The following is a 16,170-nucleotide window of genomic DNA, read 5'->3' as shown; positions in this document are numbered from 1 at the left end:
ACCTGAGACTTTATTTCTGCTGAAGAAACCTGATGGAAAAAAACAATTCCTGAACTTTAGATTATAGAAGCTGTACAATACTGTTCTTTTTTGGTGGCATTGATATTAATGTTAGAGTTATTATAGAGATCAAAGGAGGTGGTCTAGTGGCATTTAAAGCAGCAAAGTCCTGTGAGATTTAAAAATCTAGAGTGCTAGACTTGCTAATGATCAAAAATGACCTATCTATTAGTATTTATAAGTACTGGAAGTACTCAGGGCCTGGTTGGATGGGGCTCTGAGCAACTTTGTGTAGTGGAAGGTGTGCCTGCTCATAGCAAAGGTTTGGAATGAAATAACGTTCAAGGTCCTTTGAATTCTACGATTCTGTGATTTTTATCAGCTTTGTATAATTTTATTGCCATGCTCTAGCTTGATAATTCTTTAATGGATGGCCCAGCAATTTAAAAAATATTTTTTAACTCCAGGCTGGAGAGGTGGGCTGTAACAATTATATTAAATTGTACCATTAAATGACCTCCAGGTGCTGTGTTTGCACTGACAGTAGCAGCAGGCTGAGGGACTGCAGTTGCACTGTGTTTCAGGAAGTTCTGAGCACGGGGAGCAATGTGTGCAGAAATATTTAGAAGCAGGAGGGAGCTGGGTGAATTTTCCAGGTTGGGCAGGTTGTCCCGAAAGTCTGCGTTACTGAAGCTGCTGGAGCTCTTGTGCTGGCTCCTCATTGCCTTTCTGGAGCTCCATCTGCTGGAACCGGCTCTCCCATTCCAGGGTGAGTCTGCACTGGGATCTAAAGGGATTCAGGTGTTTCCAGTACTGTGCTACAAAGTGTTGAAAAGCATCTATCAGGATTTTGGCTACTTTGTGGGAGAAGATTACTATTTCCTTATTGTAGTTCACATTTTACTGAAATCAGTCCTTTAAAATCCCAGTGAAACTCCCAGAGAGTGTTTCCACAGATCTGAATTTGTGGTTTCTTTAGGTATCATGTATGTTTTGGGAATAGATTGAGATTATCAGATCATAGTTGTAGGAAAAATTTTCTAGTGGAATGATTTGGACTGAAAAGTAAGGTATTTGAGCAGGGGTGATGAAAAATGACCTCCCATTTTAGAGATTTTCAGCTGTTGTCTTCAACTTGATAATAAAACTTTCAGTCATCTGTTGTGAAAAGGCAATTGTCAGAAGAAAGTCTCAGTTTTAGGATGGTCATTCAAATATAATTGACTCAATGGCTGGAGCCTCAGCTGTATATCAGACAGAATGCAGTACTGAACTTGGATGTCATTTTACATTTCTTTCTAACTAAAACTGCCATCCTGAACTGATGAAATCTCACTGCACCTGCATTAAAATTTACATTTTACCAATCCTTGTTTCCTGTCAGAAAGGGAAAAATTGACGGAAAGATCCCAAACTAACTGAATCTGAGTTCAACATCAGCCTCACTTATTTTGGTTGTCTTTGTTTTTTCTCCTCAGGTAGTTTGCTTAGTTGCACTCTGAAATGGAGGGAATAATAACTATTTTCTTCTTGAAGATACTGTGCCAAAGAATAACTTCAAAAAGGCTTTGGCAATGCTGAGTGCCAAGACAACTTTCTACCGGTACTTCTTTTTCTGTTCTTGAGTATTGATTCAGTGGGCAGGTTCAAGAGAACTGTAAAGGTGTATTGAAGTGCCATGCTTGAATTTTTACTTAATTGGAGAGAAAGTGGCATTGTTAGTGATCAAGGTGCTGTGAAGTATGCTTTGCAGGTGACTTCTGAAGAATAAACTGAGGCTGTTGGAAGCTCTCAGGGAAACATAATCTGTAATGTCATGTAAAGCAATTAAAGGCAAAGCAACAATCCCCTATTTGTTCAAATATTTTGTGTCATTCCTATATCTTATTTCTATGGGAGCATAACATACTGTTCAGCAGTGGAATTATTTTAAAAAGCATGATTTTTTTTAAGTTGGAACAAAACATGCTGCAGAGTAATTTATTTTGAAAAGACTTTGCTTAGATTTAATAAAAAAAAAACAAACAAAGAAACCAAATCAAATGAAATAAAACCAAACAAAGAAGCATTTCATCTCACATGAAGTACTTCAGGAAAATGCTTTTTGGACCAGAATGTGTATTTCATCCCTTCTACATTGATCACCACACTGAAGTCTGAAAGAAGTGAGTGAAAGTCACCACAAACAAGTACAAACCAGACATGCCCAGGTAGCTCTCTTGTTACCTACCCAGCCTTTATCACTGCTGGGAAGTGCTGAATCCAGCCCAAAGGGGGAATTGCCTGACATCCCTCCCTAAATTCTCATCACTTCTGATTTCAGAAGTAATACAGAGCTCTACCCTGACCTTGCAATCCTTAGGAAAAGCAAATCTCACAGATTTTGTCTGGCTTCTTACCAGGAGCATGGCAGAGTGAGTTTGCATTTTGCTTCATGCTTTATTTGTTTGTTTGCTGGGTACCTAAATGTGCTCAATACCATTGCATGGTAGCGGTCTAGTGCAGCTCTTGCTGATTTTTTTTTTCTCATTAGTTTTAGTGAGATGAGAATTAGATCTTTGAAAATTGAAAGTAACTATGTCAGAAGTGTAGGTGGACCAGAGGCAGGAAAACTGAAAAGTCAGAGGACTTGGAAAAAAGAGCAAGTGGGTATTATAAGGTTGTCTAAAAACCCTTAAAAACCCCAAAAGGAATGATATCAATCACACGTGACCTTCAAAGTGACAAAGATTGTAGATCATATGAATTTTAAAAGAAGAGCTATTAAAGCTTGCTAAATATTACTGTGGTGTGATTTATGATGAAAATTTACTCCTAATTGCAGCAATCCTGTTAATTTCTGTAATGCTGAATATATTTGTTTTATTTCAGTGTTGATCCTGTGTGAGGTAACTTTTTCTTTGTACATTCCAATAGATCAGTGCTGTTGCAGGATGTTTGGGCTTATTTTTGTAATATGCCAGACTGGATTGTGTGTCTTTTTATATATTTTCATTCTGTCTGATGCAGGCAGTTCTGCTGACTGGGAGTGCTCACCCACGATGGTGCATTTCACCCTCTGAGCAGTCATGGCAGCACAACAAGGAAAGGGAACAGTAGAAATGACACCACTACATTTTATTTGTCTGAACAAACCTATCTTAATGAATTTATTGCACTGTTTGCCCATTCAGATACAGGATGAGAACTGTGAGCCTAATGCAAACTAGATCCTGCTTGGTCCAAGTTAAACATGGTGGGACCAACGGCAGAACACGATTCTCTGCCAATTCCTTGGTCTTTGTGCTGCTCACTGGACTGCTTTGTCACAACCCTTTGATTTGTGAGCTTTTGCTGGAATGGAAGAGCTTTTTAAAAGACCTTTGACATTGCTGAGGCATCAATAACTCAGTGATTTGAGAGCTGAATTAACTTCAAAAATAAATGGTGTCATACTCCATGTACAACTTGAAATACTATGAATTCCAGAGTTGTATCACTGTTGTGTCTCTATGCAGAATATTTGGAGAGCATGAATATTGAAACCTTTCCAGTTGCTTTGTAGTTGAAGTAATGGCATTTCTGCAGCACTGAGGAGTCTTAGACATGGGCCAGAAAAGTGTTCAGGAACACAGACAGATAAATGCTGAGGTATTAACAGCTTGGCACATAGAACAGGAAGGGATATGGAAGAATTAATTTTCTTGCATTAACTTATTTGCTTTTGAATTATAAAGATATTTCTGTATTGTCTGAAAACTGAATAGTAACAGATTATTGTGAGAACTGCTTATTTGTTCTTTTCATCCAAGATTATTTCTGATCTCATGTGGGTTTGGAAATGCTTGCAGAAGAAAAGAATTCCTCCCAAGTGTTGTGCTTTTTGTTCTCTTTGAATGTTGAGATTTTTTTTCAGGCTGACAACTTGTAGTGCACTGTTGCTCAAAGAAGTCAGCTATTTAGAAAAGTAGTAGTGGATTTAGAAATGACGTGGAAAAGGCTAAAGGAAGTAACCCCAGGTGTATCCTGGCATCTCCTAATGTCCCTGTGATCATCCAGCAGTAGGAGAACAGAAAATGGTGTCATGGCAAGAATTTCCATGTTTCTACATCTTTTTGAAAAGAGGCAGTGGGAATGACATCCTGGTGTCAATGATGGTGCCATGGGATGTGAAGATGTGAACTGCTGACCCTTTGCATGAAAAAGAGCGCAGGGAAGAACACTTGGGGACACAGCAGGGCATGAAGACCCCCAGACTTTTCCCTGTTTAGACTGTGAGGGGATAATAGCCTGGGGGTTCCTTTACTCAAAGTCCCTCCTCAGAGGCACCAGCTCAAGCTGTTATTTTGTTATTGCACAAAGATGAAATAATTTTAAGGACTGGGACATCTGAGACTGTTATGGGAAACTTGAGGTGGAGCCTGTCTCACTGTGAGTGTGGGATGTGCAGCTGTGAAGGGCCTTTGGCCCCAGCTCAGGTGATGGGAATGTCACTGCCAGTGGCTCCTGGATGGTCAGACAGGGAACTTTCCTTAACACTGAAACTGAGGCCTTTGAAATGTGCTTTGGGAGGCTCCCACATCTGTGAATGACTGAAGTGTTAGCACTGGTGAAGCTTAAATGGTGTTTGATTCTTTGTATTTTATTCTCCTCCTCCAAATGAGGTTACCCATGCACGCAACCGCAGCTGACTTATGCAGATAAGGTAGTTTTGGCAGAGAAATGCATCCATATTTTAGGATATGACTGATTTAACTTGCTTTTAATGTTTCACAGTACTGAAGGAGCTCTTGAATTACTATTAAAAGTATTACTACAAAGGCATAAACCTCAGACTTCCCTTTCTTTGTAAAGTTCTGATAATTACTGAGGCTGAGTATTTTAGCATTTTGCACAGTAAAAGGTTCAAGATGCTTTTTTTATTGAAGAAGTCTGTAAAACCCAGTGACAAATCACAAAGCTTATGCACTGCAAACTCATAGAAAGAAACCAGCCAGCATCATGCAGTGAAGTAAAATTATGCATAAATATGGTAACTCCCATGCTCAAAAATTGTGTGTCTCTTTCCTTTTGACAATGGAAAACTTTTTTTTTTTTTGAAGATGCTTTACTGTTCATTAGTATTCCAGATTTTAGTTTTGCTTATTTAAGGAACTGTGTTTCCAGCTAGAGACAGTGGGGATGCAGCAGAGTAAGGAGAGCAGTTCTTGCTGCAACTCCCAGGATATGCTGTGGTTGTGATTTGTGAAGCAACCCCACTCGTGGTCCCTGGGGCAGAGAACAACGATTTCATGAATAACAAAACCACAAGAAGACCCATATGACTGTCCTTGCAAAACCTGCTGCCCAAAAGCGAGAAAGGAAAGAACCTTGTAAAACCAGCTGGGAAATGGCCTAAATGTGGAAATATTTCAGATCTGAGTTTTTTTACAGTTGTTTTCTTGACTTAAAAGAAAACATACGTATATGGGGGAAGGGGGAGGTTGCATACTGAAGGTTGTTTGAGCATACAGTTGTTTTTAGAGAAGTGGTATTCAAATAAAAACCTGCTAAATCAAGTCTTGAAGAACTTGGCAGAGACAGCCAGAGCCTTCACCACACAGGGCTTTAAAGACTTCTGGAGAATACAGTATTAATTAGAAATTGTACAAACAGTGAGAATGATGAAAAACCTTTTCAGAGTAGCCCATAATCCTGCCATGGAACCAGCCAGTTAATTTTAGGTTGTAACCAGTAGTTATTCCCTACTAGGGAAGAAAAAACCCAATAATATCTCTAATCTCCTGCTGTGTCCCAGGTACACAATGCTGTTAGGAACATGTAATGGAGTCATTATTGGGGCAGCCTGGTGATCTATTACAGTAATTTTTGTACCAAATGCAGCACAGGCTTTTCTGTACAGGATGCCATAAAACCGGCAAGAGATTTAATCACGTATGTTAATGGATTCAGAGTGTCTTCCTGGAATTGTCCTTTGCTAGTTTATCATTTTTGGGTCTTCCTTCTGCAGTGTATGTCTTCATTATTGGAACTGCTTTGGGTAATCTAGCAAACAGATAATTTCTGCCATTAGATGCTCTTGGAGAAACTAATTTATGTAAGTAGATCATGGCTGATCAACTTCCACAGTCCAGCTCTCATAATGAGTGGAAGGACTGGTAATGCTGCTTGTAGTTGTGTACAGGGCTGGTACAGCTGATGTGCCAGCAAAGCCCTTCAGGGGAATTCACTGTTGCATTTTGGGCAAAATCAGCCAGATGCACTTACTCCACTGATTAAATTGTTAGTGCCAACTCGCCTCATTTTCCATGGCATTAAAGAGAGATTGTTACAAAGAGTGTGTAAAAGTCTCAGTTCCTCCCAAAGGTACAGGAACTAATGAGAAGCAGCAGTTTGGCTGCTGGATTGGAGCCTGTTTTGTGGAGAATCCTTGCTGGGAAGAAGCACTTGCTTGTGTCTCTCTCCTGCGTGGTTCTCACATTTGCAGCAATTACTGCCTGAGTGCCGCCTGTCAGCTGCTCTCGTTTGGCTCTCCGTTCTGGTTCGCAGCTTTCTGATGTGGGCCACTGCCACATGCAGTAATTCTTGTTGTTTCGGGTCTGTAATTACAAGGGTATTTGGCTTCTGCCTGGTCTGGACAGGAGGAAAGGTGGCTGCTGCTGCTCAGTCCAGACGGGTCTGTAGATCAGAGATCGGAGGATTGGCGATGCTCCCGTTCCCGCGGCAGTGTCCAATCGCAGAGTGGTGCCGCAGCAGGCGCTGCCCTGCGCTCCCACCGGGGCTGTCGCTCGCAGCTGGCTCAGGAGCACCCAGTGCTGCCGGTGTTCGAGCCTAAAAGCTGAGTGGGCTTACAATGACTATGTCAGAACACGCAGGACACTCAGCAGAGAGGTGAGTAGCAGCACGCAGCATTTTGCGTTTGGCTTAGAGGCAGTTCTGATCCTGCTGTTGGAAGCAGGAGGAATCTGCAGCCCGCTGAAGCATGACTAATCAGTTTGCTAAAATGCTGAGCACCCTCGAGTTTAAAGTATTTCTGCCCTATTGTTAACAGGGACAAGTGATGGTTCGTAGCATTTATGTGAGGTGTGTATTTTACCCAGGTCTTTAGCCATTGACTTGGGAGCTGCATCCTGTGCAGGTTTCCTTGGAGTATGAGGGAAATGTGCTGCTTGTGTTTCTGCTGCTGCTGCTGTGGGTACCAGTGTGTATTGTAATTCCAGAAAAGATGCCAATAATTATAGTATCTTATTTCTGCTTTGAGCTTCAGCAGTGGTTTTATTCTTTGTCATCTTTCTGTTTCAAAGGAGCATTTTGAAAAGGTTTATTTTTATTGAATGGGGTAATTCTGCTGCATGACAAGAAACGAAAAAAAAAACCCAAAAAACTGAGGTAAAATGCTAGTAAGTCTAAATATTTTAAAACAGGTGAAGATGTGCTTTATTGTTAAATATGTTACTTAGTTCAGGGACAGAGATTTAAAACCAGGAAGGTAGGAGTTTTAATACAATAAGCAATAATTGACCAAGTTTTAATAATTCAGCAGGGCTCAGAATAGCTCAGAGTAGGCAGACATGATATTGCATTTTGTATGAGGCGGATGCCAAAACTTGGTTAATCAATGCTTGCAAAGCACTCACAGAGTGTCTTGGGTGCAAAAGGATTTGCAGTGTAGCTGAAGTTGTGATGACAAAGCCACTAGGAACAGCATCACATAGTGTTTCTCTCAAATTTAAAGTCCTGCTTTTTGTATCTATAATTAAACTCTTTATTTCTTTGCAGTCATTATTTGTGAAACCAAAATCAAACCACTGCTGCAGTGGGTGGTTATTACTGATGCTATCTGCTTGTGCTGTGCTCCCCTGCCTTTTCCTTAAGATGTTATCAGGACTTTGCTTTCTGGTTTTGCTTTCAGCATTCTGTGTTGTGCTACTTTTTAAGGAACTAACACAGTTTCTAAGTCACAAGATAGATCACATTAGTTAGAGCTGTTCAGAATCAGAAACATGGTGAGGATTTGTTTGTATTTTGTTGGAGGATGTTTTGTACATGCTTGTATACAATATATTAGTGCAGTGTAGCTCTTTGATCATTAGATACAGATGTTTCAACTGTCCTAACACTGCCTAGGTGACCTTAACTTCATTAGTGCAAGGCTTTATTGTTTCTTTTGTGGATTTTTTTTTTGTCCAGCAGTTCTGGTGGTGATGAACTTGGGCCAAACTAACTCAGCTGGTCTGTATTATCCTGTTGCCAGTAACCCTAAAGACCAGCTGAGAAGCCTTGTGACAGGTCAGGCTGACATGTGAATGTTTTAAAGGAGAAAAGTACTGCCAGAGTAAGTCACTGAGAGTCTTCTGACTTTGAGATGCCACAGTACTTTATTCTGAGTGCAGTGGAGCTTCTCAGAGACAATGGTGTTCCCACAAATATGCACAATGGGAAATTTTAACCCACCTGTGAGTTTGTCGTGGTTGGTTGCTCAGGCACCACTCTGAACATGAGCTGAATGAAGGCAGATGTTCCAGCAACAGTTGATGTGATATTCTGATGCAGATTGACAATGTCTCATCCTTAAAGTGATAACATGATCATGATGTCACCAGCCAGAGTCTGGCAGCCTTACAGTGAGATGTGCATTGTCACCCAGTGATTCTGTGTTCCTGCTACCTGAACTCATCAAATTGCTGTGCTCCCACATGGTAATTCAGCATGTCCAGGTTCTTACCATAAAGTATGTGCAGTTTGTTGGTTTTTATTTTCAGAAAATGAAACACTTCAGTTTCTTTTCACATGTTACTTGGTGAAAGCATAGTTTAAAAAACCCACAAAAACCCAAATCCACAAACATAATAGCAGTCACTTTTACTTTTTGCAATCACCAAAGATAAAATACCAGGTTATGCAAGGGAATAAATCTGGAATTGAGGAAGGGAGGGATTCAAGTGCAGCAATAATGGTAGAAGGAGAACAGATGTGCTGACCTTGTTATCTCTTCTGGCAGGTCATCTACATCAGACCTCAACGTGGCACTGCGTGAATGTATGGCAGCTCTGGATTTATTTCTTAACAACAAGTTCTCAGATGCTTTGGCTTCTCTACAAGCAAAGTAAGTTGATAAGACTTCTACTTTTTCTCTGTTTATTTTAGTTTGCTTCACCATCTCTCAGGAGATTTTGACCAGACAGCTGGTTCTCTCTTAATAGTTAAGTCTGTAGGGTTTTGGTTCAGAAGGGAGGGGTAAGTTAATGTGTCAAGTTTTGGGAAAAACTGATAAGTGCTTTACACTCGTGTGAGTAGATAAAATCTTGTTGTTTACTCACGCAAGTGTAAAGCACTTATTTGTCTTCTAAAATTGATGTCCTCAGCTATAATGCAGTATGTGAGATTCTTTCTCCTGGAAGAGTAAAAACCATCATCTGTCGCATTTTATTTTTTTCTTCTTTCCCGTATTTTTCTGCACACTGTGAGAATCTGAATTATTATAGTTATGTCTCTAAATGAGCAACTGACCATCACTTGAAGGTTTGAGAAACATTAGGTGTGAACTCTTTCTTTGTTGTTGTAACCATTTGCAGAGACTTTCTCACAGCTTATTTTGCAATTCAGTGTTGTGGTCATGCACTCTGTTTCCTAATTATGTTGCAGCCCAACCTGTAATGAGTGGCCCAGCAGCAAGCAATGAGGTCATGAAATAGTTTCTAAAAATTATTGTGTCTTTACAATGTCTGTGATCTGTCATATCCTGTCCTGAAGTTACCTGTGTTCTTGGCTTGTTGAAATCTGTGGTTAATTTAAATTTCTCCCCCACCCACCCAATTTGCTCCATTTATTTTTGAGCCACCAGCAAATTGCATGATGCCTTATTTCAGGGCACTGGAATATGAAAGAAGTAAAATTCATAGTGTGTATTTGATATACACCAGGGGTAACTACAATGAATGCTACATATCTCCTTTGCTGAGGTATCAGCCTCATATTTGATGCCAGAATCTGTAGTTTAGCCATGTAAGTACACTCTGGGAAAGAGGGTAATGATAAATTGTAGCATCAGCTGTTTAAGTAATGCTGGGCTTATTCACAGCAAAGTTGTTTAGCGTTTATATATCATCAGAAGATATAATAAAAATGGTAAGAAGAATAACTGTATTTTCATTAAATCCTGACAGTAAAGCCCCTGTGCCCATCTGGGAAGGCTCACTCAGTGCTTAGCATAAAATAAAGGGATATTTTATTGCAGCAGGTTTCCAAAACACTGCAAAAGCTAGTGAGGCTGTGGGTTGTTTTTTTCTGTAAATCCATTTTTCTTCTGTTGCATATGGTTTTCATTCAGCTTTTGTTGGGCTCTGCAGAACATATTTCATGAGCTGATTCTCTTTTTGTACCTGACTGTATTCCACACTGCAAAACCATTTTGAAACTAATTTTTCATTTTAGCCTGTTGTTCTGAGGAGGCCCTTATTCCTGTTGCTTTTGGCACTGAGGGAAATAGAGACTTATGATCTTTGTGAGTGCAATGAAGAAACAGGATGCTGAATTTCCCCACAGATGAAATCCATTATGGACACACTCCCATCTCTTTAGGAATGAGAAGAGTTGTAGAGTGGGCACATGGGGTAGTCCTGAGTAATTTCTTTCAGAGCCACCAGTTCCTCATCGTTCTTTTTGGGTGTGCTGAGATTTGAAATTAGTTTTCACAGTCCATAAACATACTATCAATGTTTAGAGAAATGCTTCTCAGTTTTTACATGCTTGTGGAAAATTTAACATCTTAGATTTTTGTGGCTCTAATGCTTCTGGTGTAGGAGATACTCTGCTGGGTATGATGTTAATGCAGATTCACTAAATTACTCACATTTGGCTTCCACAATAGGAGTATTTTCAACTAATTTGTACCATGTGAAACTGACAGCAGATTTGGCACAATGTGTGGGGCTTAAAATCAGAAAAACTTTCCTAGCAGCTTAAAAATAAATATCTGAGGATGGTGTCTAGACTTGTGTTGAGGCAAAGCTCTTTTTTTCCTGTTAGAAAAGCAAATCCATCACAAAGAAAAACAAATCCATTATAAAGAAGAGATCTCATTTCATAGAAAAAATACATCTAGTGGTTTTGCCTCATGTTATGTAACTTTTCTTGTTTCCTGAACTACCTTTTAGCTTTTAGAGTCAGTTTTCATTATTATTAACAATCATTGTACAATAGTGGGTTCTGATTATGTTGTGCTTTCTGCAGGAAGTTTAATTAAATTTCTCTTTTATATGGAGTACTCACACTGCATCCAAAAACTCTTAAGAAATTCCCAAAGTTCAGTCACCAAGCACAGCAGTGATTTTCAATATGTAATGTGTTAACTGTTAACATGCATAACACTGAAACTGTCCAATCACTGGAGCAGGGGAAAAAAATCTCATCTTCCTTCTCAGCCCTGAGACATGCAGTAAATCCATTAAATGCTGACTGGATTTTAGCCCTTGTGTAATTGCAAACAGACAATAATAAATTAAGGGTTGATTCTGGTGAGATGTCCCCTTCCCTTCCCAAGACAAATGCTTAATATTTTAATAATTATCCTGAAGGAAAACATGGCATAATCACCTGATAGTTTGGTGATATCAGATCCATTAGGAGAGTGGTAAATAAAATAAATTTGGGACAGAATTATCTGGACCATTGGATGAGGAGCACCACATGTGTTTCTGCTTGCAATATTAAAGGAATAATAAGACAATGATTCGTTCCAGGCAGTTGACTTTATTCTGAAAATAGACTCCAAAAAGCACTTCGTGTTGTTTGGTGGAATATTAATTCTAGAATGACTGTGCTTTGAAAGCTTTCCCTGGGAGCTGATCTCCCAAAGATCAGGTGTGATTGTCAAACGGAGAGTGGTGAAAGAACAAGGGGAAGCACAGCCAGGTAGAGTGAAGCTCTAGACAGTGAATGGATAATTGTGTTGCTCAAAGCTTGGGTTAGCTATTTATTGTAAGGAATGTCATGAACAAGAGCAAGGTTGTTATTTCTAGGGAGTTTATCTTTTTGTACTTGAGGTCTGGAAGAACACAACTTTTATAGTCTTTGTAAATAAATTAATTGCAACCAAACCTAACTAAATTGTTGGTTTCTCCTGTTTGCTGGAAGAACTTAGCAGATTCTGAACTTTGGAAAATGACTTTGGTTAAAAAGGCTCAGGGATTCTCTTTTTGAAGCACAGTTTTTTGTCTTGGGCCATCCTGGTGGTTTGTGCTAGCAAGGGAGCTGTGGTGGTGGCTGACTGGAGAGGTCCTTGCTCATTGTTAACTTATTGCTACTGGGGAGTCCTGCAGGAAAAGGGTTTTTATCAGAAATGTTGGTTCATCAAATGTGAGCATGTCTGTGAAAGCCTGTGCCATGGGTCTAGTGGGATGTTCACACATTAGTAGAACCTGGGATCAAAGATGAGGAGAGCCTTTGGGCCCTTGTGACTCCGTTCTCCTGATGCAGGTTTGATTTGGGCATTGATCTCTCACTCTTGAGCCCTCCTGGATGAGCAGACTCTTGACTGGTCTGTGCAGAGTCTTTCTCACTCTGTGCTGTTGGATTTGCTTTAAGTGTTGGAAGCACCTTGGTACTAAATCAACATACGGATTTGAATCTGAGGTTTCTATAACTTAGGAATGCATGTCCTGTCTGCTGGATTACTTTAAAGCATCTGCAGAAAAGATTTTGAGCGCTATTTTTCACAAAAGATTACTAGCCCTGGGTTAATTCTGAGGTCAAACCAAGGCAAACTTTTTGATTTTCATACTTCAGCTGGAAAGCTGTGACTGTTCTCACTTAAGCACTTGTTTTAGAGCAGGAATAAAAGTGCTCTCCTGCAGCTCCAAGAAAGGGCAGTGCTGCAAGATGACAATGATTGCACCATAGTTGGAGAAGAGGCATGTGGCAGAACTCCATAACTGCCTAAAGATATTGCTTATAATCCTCTTATTCAGTCATGTGATACCAACTACTGGGATAAATCATTAATCACAATATTAGTTGCATTCATGTCATACAGGCTTGTTAACTCCAACAAAGTCCTGAGGAAATTGCTGCTGAGGAATCAAAAGAAGAAAAGTAAAAAGATAACAAGTTTCATTCTGCATCCATCCCTATGGAACCCAGGCCTTAAAACTCCTGGGAATACTCCAGGATGTAGCTGGCAACTTCAATGGAATGGTTAATAGAAATAGCATAGATAAATTGCATTTCTGCCAGCATCCCCACCCCTGAAATAAAAAGAACAAATTTGAATGTTGCTAAATACCAGTTTGCTAATGATAGACATTAATTATTATCTCCTTTAAATATTAGAAGTAAAATAGATGAAACCATTGATTAGGGAAGAGGTGGTTTTGTTTCAGAAACAAATTACTGGAGAGGGAAATCCCTCTTTACCACATGTATGTGAAAAGTACCAATTTTCTCTTTAGTGCAGTGAATTTAATGTTTATCTGCTTTGCTTTAGAAAGCAAATTTCTGTAATTTTGAAAGGGTACTATTTCAGTCACTTTCCTGTGCTTTGAATTTGAGCCTCTGGAAGGGTTTTAGTTTAGTAAATACAAGATGAAATGTGTTTTTCTGTGCCCAGTGAGGCTGATGAATAATCTAATGAAAGAAACACTTCATCAGGCTGGCATTTTAGTGTGTTCATTTTTTTCTACTTTACATTATCAGTCTACTGAAAGAACCATGATTTACAAGGCCAAGAAAGAGCTGTCCTAACTCCACTGGATTTTAAAGTAATTTCTCCATTATCTATCTGTTCTTCCTAGCTTGCAAATGAGATGGATGGTAATACAGTCTGGGGCTTATAGCACTTATGGCACCAGGATATTTCCCAAAACAGCTTTTCTGCTAGATTGGTTTAGATGGTGAGGGCAAGTAGGAAGTAAGGACAGCCACAGAGCGCAGACTGCAGTGAAGTTTAAAGATGTGCACTGCAAATTCCTTCAGTGCAGCCATCCTGCTCTGTGCCCTGTGTCTCGGAAAAAGCAGCCCTTTGTCATCACTGTGAGGGTGGGGAAGCACCAGGCCCAAGTCACCACAGTGAATTATTAGATTATTGATTAATGTAGGATTATCTGAAATTATCCATTAAATTTTCTTTCAATCCAGTCCAGATACCAAAACTTAGGGAGGCAAGTGTATTTCTGGGATGAGAAATTACATCAGTTGAGGTGCCTTTAAAGTCTGGCTTTTCTCCTTAAAAAAACCCGACAGAATAAGAGGCGATGAGGTTGGAAGGCACCTAAGAAAGTCGTGTACTCAAGGAGGGCCATTTTGAATGTCTCCAAGGATACAGACTCTACAACTTTTCTGGATGGTGTGCTCCCCTGCATGGTCACCCTAATGGTAAAAAAAGTGTTTCCTGATGTTCAGCCAGAGCCCCCTGTGCTTCATGTTGTGCCCGTTGCCTCTGATCCTGTTCCTGGGCACCAGTGAAAAGAGCCTGGCTCTGTCCTCTTTGCTTCTTCCCCTCAGGTATTTGTAGATATTATAGGAGCCCCCTGAGCTTTCTCTTCTCCAGCCAGAGCAGTCCCAGGTCTCCTGGCCTTTCCTCACAGGAGAGATGTTCAAAATCTCCACCCTCACTACCCTGCTCCTGAGTGTGTCCATGCCCTGAGGAGCCCAGAGCTGGGCACAGCTCTCCAGGTGGGGCCTCACCACCAGTGCTGTGCAGAGGGAAGGAGCCCCTCTCTCATCCTGCTGGCAGCAACACTCCTCTTAATGCAGCCCTGTCTTTGTCAAGAGCACATTGTTGGCACACCACTTTCTCCTTGAAAGAAAAAGAAAATGAAGAAGCACCTGAAGTAAACACATTGAGAGCAGGTGTGCTGAGGGTGGAGATTTTGAAAGGATATCCTTGTTTGACTGCAAGTATTTTTGAATATTCCCTGCCATACAGTGCTATCTGATCTGTTCCAGAGTGCAAACAATGGAAATAGCAATTCTTGCTTCTTAACAATATTTGTCTTAAGTTGTGCTATTTGTCAGGGTGGATTAGCAAGGCCTACAGAGAGTTTCTGTGTCAGGAATTTATCTGAGCTCGCCCTTCAACATATTTCTCAAGTCGTCCTTATTAGACCTTTATGCCTGAAGTTATTTTGATTCACTTGCAGAGAATTACACCAGACACAGGTGAATGCTCTAAATGTGTGCAATATATAAACCCTCTTTCCTGTCAGAGGAAAGGTGCCAGCAATGGCTGCTCATAAGAATTAATTGTTTTCTTTGCACTGATGCCAAAGTTTTTTACTTTCTGCCAACGTGGCACTGTCTGAAACCCTAGAGAATAATATTTAAGTTGAACAGATTGAGGTGGAGGTTTGGCAGAAGGGGAGAGGAAAAAAAAGCTGTACTTTTTGATACAGACTTTAATGCTTCTGCTGAAAAGATCTTTTTCAAGGAGATTCTATTTTGGCCATGGTTATAGTATTGTGTTACTTATCTCCTTGAGCCTGTACTGAGTAACTGTCCAAATTTAGAAGAATATCACCTGGATTTGTGTCATGTGTTGTAGCATTCATTAGATAATAAAAAAACCCACCAAAATCAACCCCCCCATGATTCTATTGTTTCTGAATGATGAGCCTGTGCTTTGTATTTGTTAAATATCTCTTCTCAGCTCAGAATTGATACATTTTAGCAGATAATGGAGAACTGTAGACATGATTTCTTGTACAAATCTCAGTCTATTAGTGTTTCTTGATTATTTTGCATGTTCTTTGTGTTTGATTTCTAATTCATTTAGCCCTGTTCCCGTGAGGCTGATGCATTTCTAGAATTGGGTTTGTATTTGCTTTTTAAAAGCAATAATACAATCAAATCAGCTGTGCTTTGCATCTTTTGTTTTTCTTGCAGAACTAAAGAGAGCATGTATCATGCCCTGACCTATGCCACCATACTGGAGATGCAGGCTATGATGACATTTGATCCTCAGGACATACTGAATGCAGGGAACACAATGAAGGATGCAAAAGCCACTTGTCAAAGGTAAGACTGGAGCAATTCCCTCAGTAAATAGTTCCTTCTTGGGAAAGTTTTGAAAGACTACTGGATACAAAGGGAAATGTAATCTTACAGAAATCACAGGAAAACTGAGGTTGGAAGGGCATCAGGAGGTCATCTAGTCCAGCCCCCTGCTCTGAGGAGGATCACAGCACCCTCATAAAT

The 16,170-nt window shown here is 40.1% G+C and overlaps 1 protein-coding gene across 1 annotated transcript in view; it reads left to right on the top strand.

The window, feature by feature from the left end:
• Positions 1–1,472: 1,472 nt before the first annotated feature.
• TTC39A (tetratricopeptide repeat domain 39A) overlaps positions 1,473–16,170 on the top strand; it is a 41,954-nt gene continuing 27,256 nt past the window's right edge. The window contains exons 1-3 of the mRNA XM_005422938.3: positions 1,473–1,603; positions 8,981–9,085; positions 15,859–15,990. Coding sequence (XP_005422995.2) covers positions 1,575–1,603; positions 8,981–9,085; positions 15,859–15,990 — 266 coding nt within the window. The 5' untranslated portion in view covers positions 1,473–1,574. The remainder of the gene's footprint in view (positions 1,604–8,980; positions 9,086–15,858; positions 15,991–16,170) is intronic.

Source organism: Geospiza fortis, unplaced genomic scaffold, assembly GCF_000277835.1.
Source record: "Geospiza fortis unplaced genomic scaffold, GeoFor_1.0 scaffold396, whole genome shotgun sequence".
Classification (NCBI taxonomy): domain Eukaryota; kingdom Metazoa; phylum Chordata; class Aves; order Passeriformes; family Thraupidae; genus Geospiza; species Geospiza fortis.
Note: the sequence above shows the minus strand (reverse complement) of the source record. Positions and strands in the feature narration are given on the sequence as shown.